Genomic DNA, 25,361 nt, shown 5'->3' with positions numbered 1-25,361 from the left:
TTTGTATATGAATGTACTTCAGTGAGGGGATGAAGTGATGAATACATTCATAAATAAATCAGATGCTCACAGATTATAGATCAAACTGCATTATAGCAATTTTAGGTATTTCTCATAGGAAAAGTGCTATGCAAATCATAGTTGTACTCACTAAGCTGCCCAGCATACAAAGAGTAGCAGCTCTCTAAAATGAAACAGATGCATGTTCGGTGTCAAAAAAAAAACCCCATGCAGAAGCAGTGCAGATGGCAACCATAATACTAACAGTAAAATGTTTGCTATTCAGCTGTGTAAAATCTCAGTCCTTGTATTACGGGGCTTATGCAAAGGTACAGCAACTCCATCTCAACACAATCCCGGCTTTTCTCACCTTTGCATATGTACCTCTGACATCTCTTTTGAAAACATCCACTAGGACTTGCCAAGTGAAGTGTTGAGCTGCTGCCTTGCATATTTATTCTATTAATTTTAACAGCATTAAGGTGCTTTTAAACATCAAGACTCCTTTGTAAGATTCTTTACTTGGACTGTTTCAATATTGTGTATGCTCTGAACAATGCCCAATACTTGTGAATGTGATCAGAGTATATACCTACCAACCCTACTTGTTTTGTACTCTGCTCGGTAGTATTTTAGAGCTGGGGGCAGGCTTAGCACTCCCATACCCATACAGTGCTGCTGGAGGCAAAACATCACTCCGTTTTCAAACTAGGGCTAACTTCATTTTCCCACCCCAACTTCTGAGCTTCTTGCAGTCCTAAGAAAAGAGCAGCATCTCTTCAGACTACATTTTATTTCTTCACACGGTACTTGCTCTATCTTGTTCTACAGATTAAGCCAACAAGTGTTGACTCATGAAGAACAATAAAGAGAAGTTACTTTCTTCTCAGCTCTGTTTTCAATAAAAATTAATGAAAAAGAATCTATCCATGTCATTCCTACAAAGAAACGTGCTTAGACAACATTTCCATCTGTAATTTAAACTCCAAACTGTTCACTGACTTTGCCATATATTTTGGGAGATTGAAAAGAAATATGAAGGCACTGGCATCCCAATGACAGTAGGAACAGTTGCACTGAACACACAGGCAACGTTCCTATTTCCACATATATGAGTACATGTGAGAAAGGCGTAGCATATTTTCATGATCTGCTGTGACGTGACATCAAGCAGAAATACCAATTTCAGTCTTTATTTCCCAAAGAAGTGCACTGAAATAGATCAGGACTTTTAAAGATGCCAATTAGCTGCCTATATCCCAGTAAATGTCAATGGGATTTAAGGTACAAACTATTGGGCTTAAAAAAAAAACACAACAAAAATAAAACAAAACAGGGAGGGGAGAGGCGAGGAAGGGGAGAAAGAGAAAAAGAAAATCAGACATCCACCCATCAAAAGCATTCACATTTCTTGAACATGCAATTTGGATTTAAATGCAGACACGATGCATTACCGATTTAAGGATTAATACAGACATTCATCTCCATGAAGCAGCAAAATTAAACAAATAATTCCTAATTTGTCCCCAGGAGAGGTACAGGCCATATTATCTCTGAGAAATGTCTTCACCTTGTCAACTAATGACAAAACTTCACTGAAAGCAGGAAAACAAGAACAGGAAAGCACTCACTCATTTCTCTTTTGGCTGTTTGTTCAAATTATCATTCAAAACACATACATCTTTAGAGCATTCCAGAAATGTTACCCTGTACATCCCATAGGGCCCTTTATGGTGACTGCAATGGAAAGGCCATTGGTTTGGAAGCTTAACAGAACAAACAGAAGGCAAATACAGATTAAAAAAACTTAAGCAATATGCTGTTTGTACATGTGAGGATTGCCATTTCCCCCTCCTGAATACCTGTAGAAATACAACATGGACATGAGACCCTGTTCACCACCATGTCCATCCCAATGGGTATCTGAAGGACAGGAGAAGGACTCAAAGTACATGATCCTGTCCAAGTCCTGGCCATACTAGACATGAAGATGACAGTCTTTAACCAAGCTTGAAGTCTTCATTCCGAGTCTCATGAGTGAATATATGTGTGGACAGAAATCTGAAATCCATCAGCTTCAGAATTTATTTTTTAAATTGTAATTTACAGGTTTAGACTTTAAAGAGCTGATCAGCTTCTCACTTTCAAAATAAACCCACAAAGGCATTCCTGCAAGGCAGCAACAGTAGTTTGTAGTATTTCTGCTAATTAACCAGTAGTAGCATATTAGCTGCATACATAAAGACACCAAATTACACATCTGAATGCTGATTTTGACTTTCTCCTTTTTTCAAATCAGTACCACATTGGAAGAAACATCTTCAAGCTGATTATCTTTAGGGTCAATCCTTATATCAAACAGCTACATTTCTCAGATCCGCAAGAAGATGAAAGTGCTAGAGAAGCAAGTCTGCACTCCAACCCAGATGTCAGGCTGGAGCCAAGGGCAGCAGCTGCCAGCACCTCTGGTGTCCTTGGTGCACAGCACACAGCTTCCAGGCTCCCACTCTGCACCTTCATCCTCAAGTGCAGGCTGCACCATTCCCAGCAGCCCTGCAGTGGCTGCTCTGAGTTCAGAGACCTTTTGGAAGCATGGTGCTATAGCTCCCAGTTCAGAAAGACAAGATCAATCACAGGATGATCTGTACAAAATAAATAAAGTCTGTGTGCATAACATTTCTTTTCTTGAAATTGAGAGTATTTTTGGCTCAGTATCTTCCTCTGGCACCTTTACATTGATCTCTATCCTTTTCATCCTTCTCTGTCCTTGACTTCAGTTGATGCCATTTCCCTTTTCTGAATGACAAACAGGCTACTGCATCCTAGGGCCAGAATGTCTTCAGACCTATTTATGCCACTGTTTCGAATCTACTGTTCTTTTAATAAACAAACCATTTAAAGATAAAAAATCTAAATAGGTTCTAAATGAGAAAATCCTGTTAAATGTCACCAAAATAAAATAACCTACTGAATGTGGCCATTTATACAGTTCCATGCTTATATTTACTTACCAGCACCATCACTCCCCACCACCCCCATAAAAGCCAAGACAAAACATGCTCTTAATGGCATTAAGAGAGCAGAAGATCAAAACCAATGCATTACCCTTAAACTGCAAACCCTGGCAGGGAATGATGGCGGCAGGGAGCTGCTGACCAGAAGCAGCAGCAGTCCTTCTGTACAACAGTGAAGCCCAGGCTCTTAAGAGGACATAATTAGAAGACTTTTGAAATCTACTGCTTTTACTTTTCTGGAAAGCAGCATTGTTTTGAAGGATGCAATCTGATTGCTGAGATGTAAGAAATAGTGCCTACGCACCCATTTCAGCTAATGTGAGCACAAAGATCAGGGAACTATTAGAGAGATTATTTCTCTGGTACCAAGAGACGGTATTTTTGACAAACAGCACCTGATTAATTTCTTGAGAGATCTCAGATTTTGCCATATGCACGCCTAATTACTGCATTAATAAGGGCTACTGCTATAAAGGAATAGCAAAGCTGTCTCTGCTAAGCCTCCTTGAAACCCATGAACGGAAGCAAACGTTGCCTCCCATGTAAATGACTGCATTAGAAGCCATTACTGATTAATGCTACGCACTTGCTCTCAATGTCTGATGCAAAAGATGCCAAAGAAATATTGTCACAAGGGTTTGCTTGCACAGTTTTAGAGACAGCAGTAAGGTAAGTATCTGACACAATACTTGGGTAGGGCAGGTAAGAATTAATTGGTACCTTCCCCCCCAAGAATTGCAGATGCTGAAACTGTTTTTCCTTTTATTGAACCAGCTCGGCCTAGACTGGCTTGTCCCGCAGTGACATGTATATTGAATACAAATCAGACAGCATAGCTTTAAATCTGTGTTGCAGCTCTCATTTCCAATTCGAGAACTGTACTATAATCATAAGCTTCTGGTGGATGAAAGGAAATCAGCTCTCTGAATATTAGCTAATGCCACATTTGCAAGTCCTGAAGAGATCTGTGCTGTTTAAAAAAAAAATAGATCATTTCTCATGAACCTATATATATGAATCGCTTTGTACTGCTCGACTGATAGAAGCGATGCCTGTGCTGGGATTAAACCCTTTTCATCATAAAACCTCATCTGGTTCGGAGTCCAAGTCCATCAAACCTTTTCCCTTTAAAGTCCCGCCTTTGATTCTACATCAATTTATTCAAACCGCAGCTGGGTGGCTGAAAACGAAAGGACAGCATCATTTAAACCAACCATGTTCCTAACTTGAAAGAAGGGCTATAATTAAAAAAATGGGCATAAAAGAATGGAAATGGGATAATATTTTTTAATGGTAGTTCAAAGGCCGACAGATGTCAGAGCCTTTGAAGATGTCAGTACACTGAGCAAGAAGTTGCCATTAAATAGTTTGCCTGAGAGGTGAAGCAGCTTTTTAATGACTGAAAAAGCCCTTGCAGACACATCCTTGTGTTTTTAATTTGTCAGAGTTACTGCAGTATTTTCTGATTAATGACATATGATTATAACTGCATAGCATACATATTTTTATACTTGGTTAAAGGAATACTTTATTCCACATTCCTTCAGTGGCAGATAAGAACAGGAAAGCTTTACTACAGAGTCTAAAACTATTCAGATTGCTCAAATATTTATGGTAATTTGAGGGGATTGGCCAGATACAGAGCTACTATGTGTTGCTACCTTTTGTTCTTTAATGGTGCTATTACCACTGCCATCACAATGTGCATGCATTAAGCGAGCATGTGACCGAGGAACGCTTTATGCCCTTCTTGTGCACCAAACAATCACAGCTTTCATAATTCACTGGCGAACAATGTCATCAAATCAAATCAAAATAACATTCAGAAAAATCCCTCATTTGATCCTAAACAATACAAACGATGGCTGCCAGCGCATTGTAAGTGCAAACAACTCTTCTGAAAACAAACAAACAAACCAACCCATGTATTGCTAGGAAACGCATTCAGAAGAAAAACACTACTATTTATAAATGCAGATAAGGTCCCCAGCCTTGGGCTGAGAAGATGCTCTTGCAGCTCTGTCAAAATGTGCGTGTATTTATTTATTTGTTTTCCCCTATTTTCACCATGAATGTAAACTGCAGCAGCCCAAAGCCTGCAACCAGTTACCTTGCAGCCTCTGACAAAGCCTGACTGAGAGCTGGGCTGGTATAGGCACAGGGAAGCATCCAACCCTGATGCAGAGAGAAAGCCAGGACAGCACGTCTCATTGTATCCCACCTTGAGGAAGTCATTCATAGGAAAACACAGTCATTGCAAGGGAATTCGATTAATGTACTGTATGTAATGTACTGGACTCAGCTTATTAATCAGACACCAAAGTAATAGATGTATGATGGACTCAACTAAAGCTTGATGTACAGCAACATTATGGGTATGGAATCTTAGCAGAGCTTTGTGAGAAGTGATGGAGGCAATTGTAAATCCAGTTTCCAGACAACCTGCACTTTCTGTTCATATTCAGTTACTATTTTACCACTATGGAAATAAAGAAAGAAAGAAAAGAAAAGAAGATGGCAAATTCTAAGAGATGGTACTTTGGCTGAAATAAAACGGAAATGAAACTTCAGAGAAGAAATGCCCCTCTCTGAGCTGTGGGACTTTCGTCTGGATTTCAAGTTATTTTCACAAACTAAAGAAACATTACCTGCAAAAGATGTATCAGAACAAGATTTACAAGATTATTCTACAGCGGGAAATACCAGACAACCTGAAAGTAATGTTTTGCTACAGGAATACAGGCACGCACAGCTGAGCCATTCAGATTCTATCCATTAGAGGGCAATAATACATACACACGCATATACATACATACATATAAACACACACTGTCACCCACCTGACTGAGTAGGAAAACCAGCGTTGTCTCTCTAATACTGCCAATAGCACATTGGTGACTTGGATCCAGTCCCTTTCTCCCTCTTCAACCCTCAATATTCATAGCCAACAGATTAAAAACAGCAGTTAGAAGTTGCTGTTAAATTTTGATTTTTATTTTTTTTTTTCTAGAGGGAATTCCCTACAAGACTTTGACTCAGACCTCTGAGAAGATTCCAGTAATACAAATATACAAATACAAATCAGCCCCTAAAGTATAACTTGTCAACATCTTGTTACTTCCAGGATTGCTGGAATTTATGGTAACCAACAGGCAGCTGTATTGGTCACATAACAACCATTAATTCCAAACTGTGTCCAGATTGGGCTGAATTGGTATTTCTTTAAATATTGCTTTGTAATGATCAGGACATCATTATCGCCACAATTACATTACATTCGTCATGTCATTACAAATACTCAGGTAATGACTTCAGCCAAAAAATGGTCATCTCCATTAACTATTGAAGAAATAATCGGTTCATATCACACTGATGGTTTAACTGAAGATCCAAAGTCACATTCATAAGGAATGGGATGAAGATGCACAACAACATGCTGGCCACGTGCATTACCCCATCCCAGCCTGTAGGCATGCACCCCAATCATCAAGGCAGGCGCCTGGAACTTGAATATCCCTGACAATGCCAAGTACAGCAGGAAGACATGCACCTATTGTCAAATATTTCAGCATACACTGTGCACTTGTACTGGCTGCCTTTCCAAAAATCACTTTCCTCTCTACTTCTCTTTCCTAAATTCATTTTACAGATGCCAATACACCAGAAAACACAGACTACAAAAGAATTCAGGCTGTCAGAGACGACTTTAGAAGAATTCTATCACCCATACAAAAGGCTGTAGCTCACTCTTCCTGGAATTTTCAGATCTGTTTCAAGTAAAAGCACTGTGTCAGGGGTTTTTTGTTTATGTTTTTGTTTGGGTTTTTTTCTGGCTTTTTAAAAGCTACATCAGTGCTGCTTTAATCAGCTCTGGAAAACAACTTTAAAAACTTAACATTGAATATTTGCCACTGAGCCAATATTTTAGGGGCCAAAAATAAAAGGCATCTTACTTGCAGTATTTCAGGGTGACTTTCATACATGTAAATACAACAAGACACGTAATTTCAATGTGAAATATATTGTTTTCTCCATTAAACAGAAATCTACGGCATCCTTGACATCAATTTCTGTCATTTTGTCATGATAAACACCAAGGTTTTAAGTGCCTTCCACATCATGCAACCAGGCATGATTCCAATTAGTGCTGAATAGAAGACAAAATGTCAGCCTAATAAGCTTCAATTTGCAAAGGCTTTGAACACTTGATGATATCATCACTTTGCCAATCATTTCTTGTACTCTTGTACTTTGGCTCTATTTTTTTTTCCTCCCTATCACCTTCCTTGTCAAAAGAAAGTCTTTCAAATCTACAGAAACCGAAGACTTGAACAGTGTCAGTCACTGGTCTGATTGAGTTAAAAGATCCAAAAATGACTCCCCAGTACATCAGAGAATGATGATCTGCACAATATTCCCTCAAAGCTAATTTGCTGCCAGCATGTAGAGTAATTGGGAGAAAAAAGTCTGCTTTAAAGTCATACTGCGAAAAAATATTTTTTCCTCATGAAATCAACACGAGAGACCTTAAATCACTGTCAGAGTTTGTGCCACTCTTCCCAAATAAAGAAATGCTATTTATTAAAGTGGGATGACAGCCATGTCTTCAAAGGTGACTGGGCCAAAGAACAGCTCTGCCGTCTCACTTCACACTGAAAACACTCACTGCATTTTAAAATAATGCAGTTTTTAACTTGTTCCTTTAAAGAAGGCACACACAATTCTGTAAGCCCGAACACACGTGCCTAGCACACATGCAGAGCCTACACCTGAGGAGACAGGCAGTATTTTCTACCTGAAACTTCCTCAGTGTAGAACTTAAAACCCAGCCCTTACCTGGCCATAGGGGAAATCAGAACCACAAAATGGCAGCAACAAAGCAAGCTGGGAAACATGATGTAGGATGCAGCTGGCCCTGCTCTGGGATCAAACAGAGCTCTGAGCAGAGCCCTGCTCAGCAGAGGAGAGGAAGGCAGTGTTGTCCCCAAGCTGGGTTATGGAGGGGCTGACCCTCAGCAGCCGGCTTAGCAAATTCCTAACATCTGAGGCAGAAACTGAGACAGAAGTTGCTACAGACACAGCTGCAAAGTTGATTAACAGTGAAGTACTCAGCCTGGTGTCTGTGCCAGTAACACCATCTGCAGATATAAAGATAACCCATGATGGGGTTTTTTTTTCCCCTCACCACAAAGCTCCTGCTATGAAACAGAGCAAAACCAGAGGTGTCTTCTGTTTTCCTCCTGACTGAAGGAGAGCAGATCGATGGGCGCTCAGGTCAGGGCAGTTTGCCACAAGCAGTTCAGCTGCAATTTGTTACTGGTTTTCCACTTGAAGGTTCCTCTGCAATACTTTAATGTGGGCGTGTGTGGAGCTGTACAGATGATCTCGTATTTCTCAACTGACATATCTTCAGCCAAAGTGTGTCAGCTACAGGAGAGGGCAAAGCTTTCCTCTGGCTTTGTGATTTCTCCTTCCCCCATCACAAACCACATAAAAGAACACAAATAATCACATCTCCAAAATGGCTATTTATTACCTCATCGTGAGTCTATTGGATCCTGCAGTGGTATTGAGTAATATCGTTACTTAAACCATAAAGAGGCTGTATTCATTGCTCAAAATTGGAGAAATTAGCATCCATATGGATCTTATTGTTTGAAGACCAGCAATATTACCAAAACAAGTGATGTTAACGTTCCAAACTACTGGTAGTCATAATTTTTCATCTGGTGTTTCAGTCTTTGTTTGGTATTTATGATACCATTGAAACGAGGAACCAAATGGATCATAAAATCTCCCGCATCAGATAAATCGTGTAATGGCTGGACTACTGTTCAAAACTTGATTTGTGGTAGCAGTGAGTGAATGGAATTAGAGAGCAAATTCATTTGCTGACCTAAGGAAGGGAGACAAAGTTGATGTTGGCTAAACTTCCTCCAGAAAAACAGACAAGAGAAAAAGTAAGCTGTAATAAATTAAACTGCTTGATTTACAATACTTAGCACCTCAGGTGGTAGTCACACACACAGAACATCCTGCCCTTCATCCCTGGAAAATGAATTTTGCTCCATACATTTCCAGCACTGGGTTTGTTCAGCCCAGAGAGCAGAGGGCTGAGGAGGAGCTTCTGTTCTCAGATGAGTGCATGGAAGAACCACGGAGAACACAGGAGCAAACTCCTCCTGAAAACAGCACTGTGAGGACAAGCAGCTACGGATCCAAGTTGTAGCAATAGGAATTTCAGTGGGATATAAAGGAAAAGATTAATTCATTTATCAATTTAATATTCCTTCCTATAATTTTAAAAACCATTTCACACCAACGCATGCAAAGCCACACCCAGTGTATTTGTTAAAAACTTCCATGCATAAAGATCCATGACTCAGCCAATAGGCAAAACTGAACTCTGTTTGTTTGGGTTTTTTCCACCTCAGAGAAATTATTCTATTTAACTCCTCTTTAGGAAGTAATCACTTTTCAGTAAGCAGCATGTACTGGCGTAAAACAGAACACTGCCATGCGATACGAACCCTGCCCCTTCTGCAGTGACGCTGCACACGCCATCGCTGTAGATGCCTATATTTCAAATAAAAAAACCTAATTATATAAAATGTTCACAACAGTGTAGGAACTACCATATATTCCATCTTACATTATACAAAGTCTGTTTTGCTGAGAGCTCCATTTCAGAATCAGATTTAGTACTAAGTGATGAGCTAGTTTCTATGGCAACTGCTTCCTCTTTTACACACACTGTAGACAGCACAAAATGTCAGTTCTGTCCTAAGCTAACTTAGCATATTTGATCAGCAAACAGCAATTTATGCACCATTATGCATGGCTTCCAAAAACAGCCATAGTAAATACTTCAGATGTTGAACATTCTCAAGTACAAAAGGATACAGGAGCAAGAAAAGTCATACCTCCTGCACTGAAAACTGCTTGCTGTCTAATTCCAATCATGTTGTAAAAAGTGAGAATCAAGCAAAAACATGGAAGGGATCATAGATGATCACCCCTCCAGTACAGGAACGCTTCAGTGATTCCATTAAGCAAGGAAGTGGCAGATATTTATAGCCTGTTCAACAGCCTTGTGTTGAAAGACATCTCAAACGGGAGCAGCAGCTTCCAAGTGGGGACCAGGAGCTGAGCATTTGACACAAAACAACAAAGGTGGCAAGAAGATTTATCACAGCAGAGAAAGGGAAGGTGCACAGGAGGCTGAGGTCCTTCTCCTCAATGGAGGTGCCTGGTGGAGGGATTCACCAGCCTGAGATGCGTGGTTTCTGGCTTTAAGAGCAAAGCCTTATTTTTCCCTTTTATTTCAATGAACGTCTGCACTGCAGTTCGCTTTTTTTCCACACCCATCCTCTACGTTTGGCTCAAGAAGAGCTACAACCAGCTACATCGCTTGCTAGAGCCCAATTTGGGGTAGTATTTGAGTATTTCCCCATGAAATGATGGGTTTGGCCACCTCTCTTGGCTGACTGGCTTGAAGCCTTGTTTGAGTGTCACTAAAGGACCCCTCATCAGATCCTTGATTTTTAGGAGATACTCCTCATTAGTGGGATCCACCCTCACCCAGACTCAGCCTGCTATAAAAAACAACCAAGAGAAATCATGCAAGGGCTGTAACAAATATTTGGTACTTCTAATGTTTTACATCAACAGTCACGTTCATTACTTTGCTTTGACCGGTGGGAAATTAAACATGCTGCAATAAAGCTAAAAGCCTTTGTTTAAGAAAGGCTCAAAGGGAACTGCTGTCTGTCTGCAGAACTCTGACTGTCAGCCCAAAAGCTACTCTCCAAGTAAAATAAAACAAACAAATATTTAGATTGCGACTCCATGATTTAGATTGTTTGTAGAGAAAGCCTGCATAGCAAGCAGTGCATTTCTTCTCGTGCCAAAGACATCTTCTATTGTGAGAAGAAAAGAAGTCAAAGAAAAAACGAGCCATAGAATTTATTTACTTAAAGTTATATACAGAAGTGACTTCAGTAGCACCATCAACATCTGAAAGTTTCACAGAGCGCATTTATCTGTTCCTTCCAGACACAATCAAATAAACTGCTTCCACTGATACTGGAAGAGCATCTGGGTGGAAACCGATGCTTGGAGATATCAGAATAGCTACCCAAAGTAAAACCGAGCTGATCAGAGATTTAGGGTAGGTTCTCACAGATCAAGGTTTAAGGAAGTCATCTACTGTGAAACAAAGGCTCCTGGATTCTTTCTGTATTAATACAGCACTGAAAAGTTCCTTTTGCACATGGACAGAAATTGCGCACACGCTGGGGTATTTAGTTATTACCAAACGTGTGTCAATAGTTGATCAAGCTCTCTATCTGACAAGCATACAATACAAATGGAGCACACAGATATATATGCTGACTATATATATGCCCATACACACTATTATATATATTTAGTCAGCATACATAGGAAGAGACAGGATAGATCTCTCCCCCTACACTTCATACACTGACTATCCATAAGCACACCAACAATTTGCTTGAAGGAAAACAACGATCGTTGCCTTTTTATTTGTGTATTATTGAACCCAACAGGTTCACAAAGAGCTCAGAACTAATTCAGGCAAAACAGCTGCAGAAGGATCACAGTGTACAAGAGTAAGAGTGAATTTTCAATGCAGATTGCCAGAGGAAAAGTGGAAGGATATCCTATGAAGGAGGCCTGCAAAGGAACTGCAGGTCTTCAAGAAAATGAATGGAAAAGGGCTGGTGGAGGCCAAGAGGAGAACGTGAAGAGCAAAATGCAAGAGAGGAAAAATGAAACAGATACTTCAGACACAAAAATGTCTTCTCAACTCTTCTCATCACCTCCAGCTCATTCTTTGTTTATGTATATATACATATAAAATTGGACTTCTTTTCGTAGTGTGAATATTTGAACAAGTTTAGAACTGCCAGAGGTTTTCTCTCCCAGCTGGTAATGGATTATTGAGAGTCCTAAGAAACCTCCAAACACCACTGACATTCTCTCAAAGCAGCCAAGTTTTTGAGATAACAAACAGTATATGTTAAAATTAAACACTGTGACATCAGTGACAGAAAGCAACAAAGTGTGCCTCGGTGTTCAAATTATTCTTGACCCAATTATGAATGGATGAAAAAAAAAAGTGGATTTGGGAATTACTGTGCAACAGAACGCAAAGGAAGAATTTGGTTTCCTCAAGGAACTTCTTTCCCCTCTTGCATTAGTGCAGAGCACTGTATTTGAAGCTACAGGGTACTTTTTTCCTTCTTGCCCAAAGGTCAACGGTCAGAGAACAAGCATGAAAGTGATCCAACTCTGTACAGCAGCTGGAACATGAAAATCTTTGAGCTGGTTAAGGGTATGTGTCAGATGCTGAGGAAAGAATGACAGCCACAGGATAAAGGGGAAGTCCAAGGGCACAGCTGGCACAGCCACCACAGCACAGCTGGCATCGGTTGTGAAGATTTCCTAACCTTGCCATCTTATTTCACAGTAGAAAAAACATCTTCTATTCTCTGTAGTCAGAAGCCTTGCTTCCAAAAGCCTGCGATTCAGTAGCAAGGTTGTTTTCATTAAAACAAAGAAAGCGCACTGTCATCCAGGGAGTTCCCCAGTTAGCAAAATGACGAGTGCACTAAAATTAAGTAGAGAGAGGTGAGGAATGAATGACCAAATTATCGCTTCAAAATTTTCTTAAAAAGAAAAATCCAGCTCATATCCAAAATCTGAATTAAATACAAGCAGTGATTTAAAACTGACTTTCTACCCAGAAAAATTCCTTTGTTATTAACTATTATTTAAGCAATATTATGGCAGTTCATAGGAAACACATAGGATTTAAACGACTACAAGAACACAGCGTGGTATGAAAGCCTTTGTACTGCTCTGACTTTTACTGACCTACATGTCAATTTACTCCTCCCTGAGCATTACAACCCCAGGTGGAAAAAAAAAAAAATCAAAGTAAGCCTCCTAGAAATAGATAAACCCAAGAGCTGAAGTGCAATGCAGTTGTTATCCTGAAATTCATCAGGAACACAAAAGGTGATCTGCTTAAATCATGTTCCATTCCTGAAAATACACTTAAATTCTTATTCAAAGAAACATAATGTTATACTAAACAATACCTCGCAACGCACTGAAATCTGTATTCTTTATATTTGGGTTTTGAGTAAAACATTAATAAAAGTATACATAGCTGAATAAAATGGAACAGTTTTGTATATTGGCTTTACAGTAGCTAAAGACCTATGGGAAAGAGACATGGATCTTTTCAGCAGCAGTACAATGAATTGTTCTGCAGTACTCATCCGTATCTGATTTTAGTAATGCTGTATAAAATGCGTTCTTTAAACATTTTCTACTTTCACATGGGAAGGATTTAGAAAAAAAACAGAAGTGAATACCTTTAACGAAGGTGCTTTCACATCGCTCCCTGAACACTGAACCTGTAGTCCTTCAAACCAAGGCACACATACATGATTCACGCTAATTACTACTTAATTTTTCTTTTTTAAATACCCAGCAAATCCACTTTTCATTCAGCAAGGCAAAATGGCCTCTTCTCCTGTCTCAGAGCACCACTGCTGTAATACCTCTGTATGTATCCCTAACATTACTGCTGTCAAACGTGGTTCAATTTCAACAATTTTTGTATTATTATTACATAAAGCCCCAACTACAGATGCATTAGGTCACTGTGAGACCTTTGTTAAGAGGCCATCAAATGTTTCACAATGGACATTGGTCATTAGTCACATTAGATGATTATGCATTTTGGTAGTTCCGTTTTTATTTTCCTTTTTAATTAAAAATACAAACTATAATTCCATAAAAGACACCCGTATTGTCTGTTAAGCTCTCTGCAGAGACAAAAGTGAATTCTAACACAAAGACCAAATGAAGGAACAGAAACAGAAAAACGCCGCGTCCTTGGAAGCAGATAGATTCTTACTGGAATTTAAATAAATAGCAGCTCTTCCAGTCAAAGGCAATGACTGATTTACACGGCATTCTTAGGGCAGCAATTTAAATGCTCAAGCCATTTAAACTACAAAGAAAAGGCCAAAGTTTTGGGTTTTTTTTGCTATTCAGATTGTTACGATTTTCCTAACAGCTGCCATGATTCCAAGTTCTTTATGCAGCGCCCGTAGTAGCATCCTACATCCCATTGCAAACAGAATGCACAACCAAACTTCGGGCTCCGGTCTTTAACAGAAACAACCCACAACAGAACTAAATAGAGAGATACTTACAAGACTCCTCCCAGTTTCTCTGAATTTGCTTAAGACAATCCCTTTGCGTTTGTGCTCGACGCTATGGAGAACAGTTGTAACGAACGTGGTCACGTAGACAGCACTCAAACTGTTTTTTAACCCAAGATATACAGCTCTGCCTTGGTACGCAAATGACATGAGGCGTGTAGGTGAGAGGATGATACAACCCTGCAAGGGCTCTTGCAAGTAGTTATATAGTTAAGACGTATCTATCTTAGGCCAAAGAAAAAAAATCCAAATAGAAACCAGTCCCTTTAGCTCTTTACGTCTTTGTTCACTCCCACAGTACAAGTGGAGAATTGGGGACATGGTTTAATTTTGCAGAAGCCATCTGAATAACCTCTTCCCAAGCGTTGCCTCAAAATTCTCATTTTCCTTGGAAATCCATAATGGTGGAAGCGGAGAAATAAGCCCTGGCTCTGCAATGTATCCCCCGTCCTCCCCCAGCACGCGACTTCTTTTCCAATAGGCTTAAGGCAGATTTCGACAGACTGAGTTGTCCAAAGGCAACCCAAAAAATTTGTTACAAAAATTAAATGTTCGATTTCGCTTTGCCAGGTTAGTTTTCAGTAAAAGACACAGCCTACCAGTCTACAGGAAAGTGAAATGGAAATGGCTCAATGTCAGGCGTACATCTCATAGAGAAGGCAGCGGCGCGCGGAAAACAAGTCGTTAAGGACGCCTTACGAAAATGTCCAGTTTTAGTATAAAATATTCCACGCACGATAAGCAATTCTAATGCTGATTAGTAAAGACTATTTCCTGAATACTCTTCAAACTATGAAATCATCTTAAATTTTTTAACGTTGCCATTTTAGGCCTTTTTCACATAGGCTCTTCGGAAAATGCACCATGCCATCCTTACAAAAAAAAATATATTGAAAAAATGCAGTATGATTTTTGTTTTTTTTTAACTGAAAACTAATAAAGATCATTTTCCATGCTGACAGTGCACATTTCATCCAGAAGTTTGAAGAGTCAAATGCTACCCCAGCTGGGGGTTATTCTGCCAAATGGCTTCCAACAGTGACCACAGAGATGGAGGATGGGAGGGGTGCGTGCGTGTGTAGGAAAATAAACGTGATGGTAAGCAATCCAAAAGGCACATTGTCTCATCAAATATCTGACATACGTAGCCAAACACACAATGCAAATCTAGAATGCAAAATTGAAACAATAAGACAAGGACAAAAATGAAATAAAGCCATCTGTGAGTTACCTGCAGAGATTTAAAACAAAACAAAAAAAAAAAGCATACAAACGAAGTAGACATAATTCATATGGATTTGCCCAGGAAGGAGAAAAGGAGGGGTGAATGTGAGGGCTGAGGGGGAGAAGAACAGATACCTTTTTTTTCTTAAACAAATCCATCATGAAAGAAAATGAGACAAGATTATAAATAGGCCGAGTTATAGCGCACCATGGGATTTTTAATCTGGCTACCTGTGGTTTTTGCAGTTAAAGCCCTATTCAGTGGTGGGAAGGGAGGGGGGAAGCGGAAAAAAAAAAAAAAAAAAAAAAAAAGAAAAAAAAAAGGGAAGAAAAGACAAAAACAAAATCACATTTACGTGCCAGTTTCGCAAATGATCACACAGCGTACATCACCAACCATGCTGGAAAACAGGAAACCCCAATTATTAGCATTTTCTAATAAGTGTACGCCTTTCAAACGTTATTGATTGTTACCTGCCCGTCTCGCTTCCTGCATTCCTGAGTTTTGCTCTCGTGCTCTGCCATGGCAGCGCGACTCTGCTTCTCCAGCTTCTCGATCTCCCGTTCGTGGTCTCGGACCAGGCAGTCCTTCTCTGCGTTGTGCTGCTGGAATAGGTGCGTCTTCTCCTGTTCATGCTCCAGCTTCAGCTCCACTATCTGATTGGACAGTGAGGAGTACAGTTCATCAATAGAACATCCTTGTCGTCATGACAACTCGTCTACAGCTTAATTTTCCCCTTAATTTCATCAAGTTGGCGATTTTATTTTTACGTCACTATTACCTCACCTTTTAAAAAGCCACCGTTAGCGTGACAGAATTCCTACAGACAATCCCAACAATGGCGACAACTGAGCAAATCCAGCGCATCCTTAACCAATTTGGTGGTACAAATGTCAGAGCGTTTAAAGGGGGGGGGGAAAAAATGGCATTGTCGCGTTCCGCAAACGGTCCCCCCATACCCTGCTGTTGCTCATCTGCGGGGCTGAGGATCCTAAATGGTTAATAGCCAGCCTGCTCGCCCCTTTGCTCAAGTACACAAACGCAAACCCCCCCCCAACCCCAGTATTAAATCTTTCAAGGATTTCTTGATGATTTTCCAGAGCGAAAGCTCTTCCTTCAACATCCAACGTTGTGGTGTGTACAGGTTTTTTTTGTTTTGTTTTCTGTTAAAAAAAAGAAAATTATAAAAAACAAAGCTCTATTATCCCGTTGTCAGCCACGCTACCCCAACATAAACAGATGTATGTGTTCCAGAAGGGCACCTGCTGTGCCGCAAGCCCGCACCAGGGTCTCAGAAGCAGCGCTCTATTCTCAGGATCCTTTCCCAGTCCGCACCACACTGGCTGCTGTGACCTTGGCCAGCCCCAGCCTCTCCCCGCTAGACTGAATGGCAGCCCGAGACCAAGGGCCTGGTTGCCGCAGCTTTGATACTAATCCTCCCCGCCTGCGCACAATGGCACCCTACCTGGCCTGCACACTGGAGCAGCCAGGCGGCCTTTGAAGCAGGTGATGAATAGGGACGGCAGGAAGCCGCTTCCCCACTGAACTCCGGGCCACACAGCTGCTAAGAACAGTCACTTGGATTTTTCTTCAGTTTTGGTGGATTTTGAAGAGGGGGGGTGGGGAGGAAAAAAAAAAAAAAAAAAAAAGAAAAAGAAAAAAAGAAAAGAAAAACGCCCTGATCGAGAAGATGGTGGGTTATGTGCAGCGTGAGAATCCGGCTTCAAACAGAAGCTGTCGGGAGGAGCCGGCACCGCAGCGCCCGGCACCTATCTTAAAGCTGCAGCAGGCAATTCCGTGTGGGCCGCGGCCTTGGCGGTGCTCAGCTCATGCCTTCTGGTGCCCCTGGTCACAGCTGTTGTGTAAAATATGAAGCGAAGCAAAATGCAACAACTTCTCTCAAACCACGGATGGGAACATCCCAAAATTTGAAGGCAAAATATGTCAGCGGCTCATCATATATTCCCAAAACCAACACGAGGGGAACAGAGGCGATGTTCCTTGGTTTGATATCTCCATGTCGTTCACTGGAGCCCACTGACACTGCCCATCACCACCCTGGCACATGGATCTGGGTAGCCATGCTGAGCTTGGCACCTCTGTTTTTTGCCCAATGTTTGTGCACAAAGCTGTTTACATTCAGCTGCTATCGGTGTCCTCAGCACATCTAAATGAAAGCTGTTCTTGTCCCCTTAAAGTAATCACGAAGGCTTTGTCCTATTTCTGAAAATCAAGTCTTTCTGGCATCAGATCTGATTAAAAAGAGACCATGCCTACAAAAAAGGTCTTTTTGTTGGAGCATGTTTTTTTCTTGCTGACCACACTTGCAGCTGGTTGTGCCATGCAAGGTTTGGTGTGAGCCAGTTCCTTATGAGAAACCTCCCTTAAGAACCACCAAACAAACCCATCATGTATGCCAAGAAAAGAAAGACAACCATGCTGGTTCACAGCAGCAACCCGACTTCTTCATCACAGGAAGCTGCATGAAAACTATATGAAGCCTTCATAAGTCAGTGAGTATTCTGTCTTTTCTTCGAGGCAGCGCATGAATAACAAACCACCTTTTAAAACTGTGTCATGTTGAGGTCTTTCCATACCTAAATCTAGATGCTTAGCACCTCAGATTATACTGAAATGTCTACTCGTATCTAGAATATGTCTGTAAGACAGAGGTTGAGATGCTGTACAACATTCACAGTGCATCAGGCTTCTAAAGCCAGGCAGGTGTAACTGCACCCAACTGCAGAGGTATTCCAGAAGAACGCAATGAAGTCCCAGCTTGACAATAAACAGTTTACTGAGTGCAGGAGACTTTCAGAAACCAAATACTTGTAAGACAATCGACATCAGCAAATACGTTTTTAAAGTCCCTAATGTAGACAAGAGCTTCTACCACACAGTTTTTGCTTCTACATCACACACCAAGTTCAGGCTTTTCAATTTCAGAACAATTTCAACTTGTTCTCAAGAACAAGCATGCCTTTGAAAATCTTTTTACAGTCCCCAAAGGAGGGAAAAGAAATTAGTTAGCTCACTGCCTCTTTGAAAAGTGTAGCTGCTACAATAAATATTTGACACCAAAGTATGAAAATACATGTAAATTTATGTCCACAATTCCAGAAATATTATAAGTAACACCTACATAAAATATGGTTTTGCATGGAAGGATGATTTTATTAGCCCTGTTTTGGCATGACCGAATTTCTGAGGGTCTGAGAAGCCACCAGTAAATTATATATGTCATGCCAAAGAACTGAACTAAAGCTTATTCATACAGCACGCACACAGCAAGCCCATTTAACAGCAATTTTATCCTATAAAAATTGAAGAATATTTTCAAGCATTTTACTGGAGATTTTATTTCCCATTCCTCCATTGGTAAAACAGGTGTCTTCATTATAATTACTCTGCTCAAAACCAGCTCTAACCTCTGACCAGCACACCGCATAACGTGATCCACCCCCAAATACCAAATGTAGTAAAAGCTAGCACTTTCTGTCTCCTAAGCCTATACATAAATGTGTGTGTTTCATGAGGATATGGGGATTACCCATCCCTGCAAATACACTGCTTCTAAAGTAATCTGTTATAACAGACTTGAGGATCGAGTGTTAATCGTGCTGGGCTCTGGCTTAGCATAACTTTGGGTGGAAAAGAGGAATCTTTACTACAAAGCAATGGAGAATACTAGAACGATTTTGCAGCAGATATATGCATTTTACATGTACATGTATTTTGAGATGTCACTCTAATTTTGAAAAAACAATAGGCCAAAGATAGAAGGACTGTAATGAGCAGAGGGCAAAAATGGCAGTAAAATTTCATTTACTAAGACCTTCCTGAGGCAGTACTTTTTAAAGCATAGGCAGCAGAAGCATCATACGATCCTCTTATCTTCCCAATCATCCTGCCATGAGTAAATTCATTTTTAAATTGCCAGCTTGCTGGCACTGAAGTTGCACCCCTGTGAATGAACCACATGTGGCACTGCGACAAACATCAGTCGGTACCCACTCTGCCTGCCTCAAGAAAGCCAACTAAGTGTGCAAATAGAAATGTTTCTTTCAAAGTAACACGCCTCGAGTCATTGCAAATGCCTGTTTGTAGCAGGTTCTGCTGCAGAATTTACTGTACGTTGTCTTTGTTTATCCAAGGACCTTCTTTGAACACCGAGAGCCAACTTCACAGGCTGGCTTGTACTTACTGCAGGCATCAGTTTATGATCCTGGCCTCGTGTCCCTCCTCCCAAGGCTGACTGTTGAATATCCAGGGAGCTCAGGCTCCTAACTCTGAATCACACACAAGCGAAATGCCTGAAGGAGTCAGTGTAAAATACCCATCCATCTGATTAAACAGCTCTGTAAACAGCAGTGGTACAGCTATAGGATTTTTCACCCACTCTTTGTACTTGAAGGTTAAATTCATATCCTTTTCCCGTTTGAGAGTTTTAGCTACAGCATGAAGTGAAAAGTTGATGCTGATGACTGAAGAAACTATTCTTCAGATATTCCGAGCAAATGGCATTCATCTGCGTGTTAGGATGGTTGAAAGGATACATTTATGCATCCTGGATTAATTTGTTAAATTTATGCAGCTTGTTGCTGATGACATGAAAAATTTAGAGCCCTTACTAACATTCTCATTTGGCCTCCATGCAAGAACAGGCTGTATTTCAATTATCTTAGGCTATAGACAAAGAGGAGAGGAACAAAGCCTTCTACAAAGATGGTGTCCCTTCAGCCAAACCAGCGTACTAAAAATATTCAGGCATCCACTGTTTGAGGAATACATATTTCAAAAGCATGTCTTTGCAAATGTTTTCTTCATTTAAGTGGATAACGGGCTGGTCAAAAGGAAGCTAGAAAAAATAGAAAAGGAAGAAAACAGACAAAGAAAAGCTGGGACATAACTGCAGTGGCAGGAACTCCCAGCTGTAAAGCAGCACAGGGACAAAACAAGCTGAACGTTAAGCTTGTTATCTCCATTAATAATAGTGTCACACTGAATGCTTCTGAAGATTTCAGCATGGAACTGCAGTCAAGAGTTCAAGGTGTACACATGGCCATCATATCTTGTGATATGACTGGTGATGTTGGGAGCTGTTCTGAAGACACGACCCTCCAGCAGCCCACATCCATAAGTCTTCTCAGCCTGAACAGCTCCAGACCTCAGATTCACAGCCAGTAGTTCTTTTCCTAAAGGGACAGCTTTCCAAATCCCATCTACACTCACAGCAATTGCTTTCCCCATGCTTAATCCCCACTTTTACTCTATTCCTCATTTAAGCTGCATTTTCCCTTTCTCTCATGAGGTCACAGCCTCTATACCTCCTTCATACATAAACTCCTCTGGCTCTGTTTCACAGAGAAGACATGGAAATTCTCAGTAAGACTCTTTGGAAAGCTTAAGCAGCTCAACTCCAGTAAATGGGAATTATACAGAGTTTATTACCTAAATGCACTTGAGTAGATCTTCAAGAGGAAAAAAAAAACACAAAATAAAACAACAGACCCAGGTGAAAAACACCTGGCCTCCAGCACTTCAAGAGAATATTGGCACAGTTTTAGCAAAAGCAAAAAGTCATCTCAGCCTTCATCACCCAAACGTTGGCAAAATCTTTTGGCACAAAGTTGAACAGCTAAAAATCAGGAAGGAAAATGCAAAACCATTAATCACAAGCTTTAGGATATTATTCAGAAACTGAGCATGAAACTGTGCTTGTAACCTTAATATTAAATGGCACTGCTAGCACTGTGGAAGATGTTCATTTTTTATGCCTTTATGTACAAAACAATGGCCATGATTACAAAACATCGTATTTTACCTCTGAGGAAGCTGTGCTCTTTTCTTCACATTGACCTCATTGGGAAGTTGTATTAAAAAAAGCCATTAAGAATATTTTTCTTCCTCTTCACATAACGTTTTGCTCTGCTCCAGCACATTGCTCTAACAAGAACAACTTCCCTCCTCTACCTCAAATACTTGCCCTTGCTGCTGGCAGGTAAGATTACAGTCGTGCTTTTTTTCTACTTCTAACCAGCTGATTCTGCATTTCTTTAGCTCTCCTTCTGTTATATAAAAGGTACATCTAAGCTCAACCACACCTTTGTCTTGCTCTAGACTTAAAAGACTAGCCTACTTCTCTCATCTTTACCGTAATTTCAAAGGGATTTCGTAAAACACCCAGCAAAACATTTCTGAAGGTACTCTGCTTCTTCACTGTTTGGCTAAACAGAGCAAGAAGTCTGCTCTGATGATTCCTTCACAAGTTTTAAAGAAGTCAGCACTCAACAATAAATGTCTCAAGAAAGGATTTCCTGAGATACAGGGAGATTCTTCAGCTACCACGTAATGCTTTCCCTAACCTTCCACTTTATCACAGAAGGATGAATAATTATTATTTTCAAATGGAATAAACTCAGTCAGAGAGAAAGCCCAAACGAAAAGCTTATTTATTAATCCAGGTTGGTGCTCACACTCAAAGTACACCCATAGCTCAGCATGGAACACCATCCTGCAGCAATTCAGCAGCCTTTTAATTGTGTTCAATCTGCTAGGATAAGAAATGCCACAGACTTCAGCTCTCTCACTAGCCTCATATGTCCCCTTTTACACAATCACTCAGCTGTAGCACTTCAGCAACACCCAAAAATGGATAAAAAAAAAGTGATTGCAGTGATCTATTGAAATACTTTTTAAGAAAAAATGGACAAGCAAACATTATTTAAAAGAATATCTCCAAAAAAAGCACTGAAAGGGTTCACCCTGCTGGGAGGTGTCCTCACTCGAAGCTGCGCTCCATCACACCTTGCCCTGAGAGCTGCAGCATGCTGCACACAGGGAAGAAGCAAATCCATTACTTTTTGTGGCAACGTTTCCTGATGAAAATCTGTTATGATTTGGTTGCAGGCTTTATTTTCAGATATTTAAACTAACAGAAAGTGAATGCAGCAGAAACTCTTCCCAGGTATTTTGAGCTAAACTGAGAATGTCATTAGAAAGCAAAAAAAAAAAAAAAAAGGGTGGGGGGTTTGCAAAAAACCAAACAACTTTTTTCCTGTGCTGATGGTGCCATAAAGCCCAACTATAGATACTGCAACCATTTCAAAGGCAGGAAAGGCTGAGGCCTTCACTGTGGTGTCCACTGGCTTTGAAGTGCCGCAAGCAGCTGCTCCCAGCAGATAGGAACTGTGGTACTGTTGGAGTTATTTTTTTTCCCTTCAAAATATACTTTCAAATCTAACAGCTGCAAGTAGAACAAAGTTGAGCTAAAGTATATTTAAGGAAAAAAAAAAAACCCGCCAGCTTCTCTCTGAGAGCGTTCTCAGTGGATACTTCAAAAGAAAGTGGCGCTGAATCAGATGAAGCTGGAACGCAATACCAACATGTGACAGCTGAAACAAAATGCTGCAAGATCCCCAAATTTCTTCTACTAAAAAGAAAAGGCAAAGATTCAAAAGGAAATTGGAAAAGTTGGCAAAATGTTAATTCCAGCATTTTGTTGGACCTTTCTCCTAATTTTTCAAACAAAAGATGTGAAGTTCCTTATACACACACACACACAATAAGCTGATATAGTTATTTGCAGGCAGGGACATCTTTCAGCCCCATTACCAGCAGCTCAGATGCACATCTGTAATCTCTCTGAAATCAATATTGAAGATTACAGCGAAGCACAGACGTGTTCACATAAAGCAGATGGATAAAACCATGGCTGTTCTCAAGGTTCCAAAAAGTTTCTCAGATTGGAAAAGGTGATAACACATAAGTTCATTTGGTTCTTCATTACCAACTCAATTTAATGTATGGAAAACGGAATTGTCCAGCAGGCTACCAGTGCTTCCTCTGCTACTTCATGCCAACCTGCCCCAAGTAAACCTGAAGCTCAATTTTCCTTCTCTGTCTGTATAAATTCTGTTCTATAATATCATTTAGACACTCGAGGCAGAACATCTAAAGAAATTACCATGTTTCTCAGGTAGCCGAAGTATCCAATTTGTAGCTGGGTGCTTATTTCAGGACTGGAAGTCTGCTGGAGCCATACTGAAATGTGCCACCAATTCTAATTTACTGCCCAATTTAAATAGTCTCAATCAGCCTATTCCTCTACAAGTAGCAACTGAAGAAGCATGCAGTAAAAGAAGGAAGGGAAAAAAGAGGGCAGTTTCCAGTGATAACCCATTACAGTCTGCAGAAAGGGTCACCCATTTTCCATGCTGGCAAGCTTTCAAAGAGCATCCTAATGATGTATTACCATCCACACATAAAAAAGCAGATGCATCTCATTGCTACAGAGGACAGCTTTGCATTCTCTGTCAGGTGACATCACAATTAGTACTGTTGACAATTATGAGTGATAAGGAAAAATACCTTGACCTGAATTAACAAACTCTTCAATTCAAGCTTAACTTGAGAGCTATGCACAAAACACACTCCTGGTTCTCCCAAACGCTGGCTATGATCTGTCTCAGCACCCTCAGAATGATCCCAATGCCTCAGATACTCAAAAAAGTGTCTTCTGAATGGAACACAGCAATCCTGCACCACTCCCATGCCCACATGGAAGATAAACTTGGTCAGGAAATGAAACTGCATTTCCCTGCTGGAAATGTAAACCTCTATCCACAGAAAAACATTGATAAGAGATAACTTTCAGCCTATGGGCTAACTGCATCACTGCTGTACCACTGTATGGTTGTCCTAAAGTAACCAACAAAAGGATTTCAATCTTAACAGGTGTTACCAAACAGACACCACCTTACACACCTATGCTAGCTCTATGGCTCTCAAGCCTATGACATGCAATAATTGATCTGCCTCTGTTTGGTTTTTCCCTTTGCACTTCACAACACTGCTGTACTCAATTCTCTTGTTTCCACCCAAATATTTCCTGACTGGCAACCTGCCAACCCTAAAATTACATTGCAATACAGAAAATCCCTAGCAGTGGGCCAAAACAAACATGTATATGAACACTCGTCATGTTAAAAATGACAAAAAGATTAAAAACACCTAAATAATTTCACCTGGCCAGTATGAAAATAGGTGTCACCACCTGTAAGCTTGGGAAACGATTTGCAAGAGGCAGATGTACAAAGGATTGCAAGTGGGAAACAAAAATATTTTTTCATTTGGACTCACTCTCCTCCATCCCCCCCCCCCCATAAACTCTGTTGTTATAAGAAGAATGCAGAGTGAGAGCAGGATTTAGCCATAGGGGAACAGCTCCACCTGTCCCTGCTCCCCTGTGCCCAAAGGAGCAAGCGGACTGACCTGCTGCTCGTATCTTTGCTTGAGCTCTTCCAGTTGCCAGGAGAATTCTTTGGATTGCTTTTCCCGGAGCACTTTTGATCTGCTTAGATCTGCTTCAACCTTTTCCATCTACATGGTAAAAGAAGGAGTATTTATTATTATTTTTTAAAGGCACAGCATTCCAGCATTTTCACAGTTGTTTGCAAACCATCAAAGGCCTGAACAGAACCTGCTGAGAATAACAATAGCATTATTTGTATGGCGTGAAGATGAATATTCAGTGAATACAGCATTATTAGTAACTTAAAGGCACATATGATGTCATTCTCTGATCACAAACTGTTGGCTCCGTTTTTCACTTGACAGTAGTAAACATCCCATTAAAATTAACTGAATATTTTTCTAGACAAATTTAAGACTCAAATACACTTCATTTAAAAATACATTGCCTGTGGATATTCCAGAGAAGCAACGCGTGAGTCAGCGCACAAACTACACACTTAAAGTTTACATTAAATCAGTAAAATAACTTAAAAGAGAATTATTTGGCTGCAAGTAAAGTTCCCTGAAGATAGTCATCGCCTATGAATAATGAGTGCCATGCAT

At 40.4% G+C, this 25,361-nt stretch overlaps 1 protein-coding gene across 1 annotated transcript in view; it reads right to left on the bottom strand.

Moving 5' to 3' along the window:
- CEP112 (centrosomal protein 112) overlaps positions 1-25,361 on the bottom strand; it is a 131,795-nt gene that overhangs the window by 58,773 nt on the left and 47,661 nt on the right. Inside the window, exons 19-20 of the mRNA XM_072351644.1 lie at positions 24,777-24,884; positions 15,977-16,159 (exon numbers count right to left, since the gene is read on the bottom strand). Coding sequence (XP_072207745.1) covers positions 15,977-16,159; positions 24,777-24,884 — 291 coding nt within the window. The remainder of the gene's footprint in view (positions 1-15,976; positions 16,160-24,776; positions 24,885-25,361) is intronic.

This window comes from Excalfactoria chinensis, chromosome 17 (genome assembly GCF_039878825.1).
Source record: "Excalfactoria chinensis isolate bCotChi1 chromosome 17, bCotChi1.hap2, whole genome shotgun sequence".
Lineage (NCBI taxonomy): Eukaryota > Metazoa > Chordata > Aves > Galliformes > Phasianidae > Excalfactoria > Excalfactoria chinensis.
This window is presented reverse-complemented; position numbering and strand designations above follow the sequence as displayed.